Source organism: Penaeus monodon, chromosome 28 (assembly GCF_015228065.2).
Source record: "Penaeus monodon isolate SGIC_2016 chromosome 28, NSTDA_Pmon_1, whole genome shotgun sequence".
In the NCBI taxonomy this organism is placed as follows: Eukaryota; Metazoa; Arthropoda; class Malacostraca; order Decapoda; family Penaeidae; genus Penaeus; species Penaeus monodon.
In genome coordinates this window covers 3,912,256-3,912,612 of record NC_051413.1, presented here as the reverse complement: position 1 = coordinate 3,912,612, position 357 = coordinate 3,912,256, and the positions used below count along the sequence as shown (strand labels likewise).

General features: G+C 31.9%; 1 protein-coding gene across 1 annotated transcript in view; it reads right to left on the bottom strand.

Annotated features, from left to right (window-relative positions):
- The window catches only part of LOC119590911 (adhesion G protein-coupled receptor B1-like), a 24,860-nt gene extending 24,803 nt beyond the window's left edge, over nucleotides 1–57 (bottom strand). The window contains exon 1 of the mRNA XM_037939648.1: nucleotides 46–57. Coding sequence (XP_037795576.1) covers nucleotides 46–57 — 12 coding nt within the window. The remainder of the gene's footprint in view (nucleotides 1–45) is intronic.
- Nucleotides 58–357: the final 300 nt, after the last annotated feature.

Here is a 357-nt window from a genome sequence, read left to right as displayed (position 1 = left end):
CAGTCCAATGCTCATTTTTTTTTTCATCATGAAACACACACTCACAAGAGCTTCCATTTTCTGTGAATAAATCTCTTGTTTACATTCAGAGGTTAAGCTTCTGTTAAGATTTTTTTTTGTTGCTTTCAAAGAATACATTTGCGTTGTCACTTTTTTTTCTTGTTGTTTGGGGGAAACGGGTATAATATGTTTTGTTATTTTTTGGATTATAATACGAAGAACTGCAGTAGTATAATTGTAAAGGAAGAGATATTATTATGACTGCAGTCTCTGAAAGGTCAATGCCTATTTTTTGTCGTTTTTCTTTGTCATTGTTATAAAGTCAGTTGTTTTCTGTGCCTAGCATTTTTATGACCC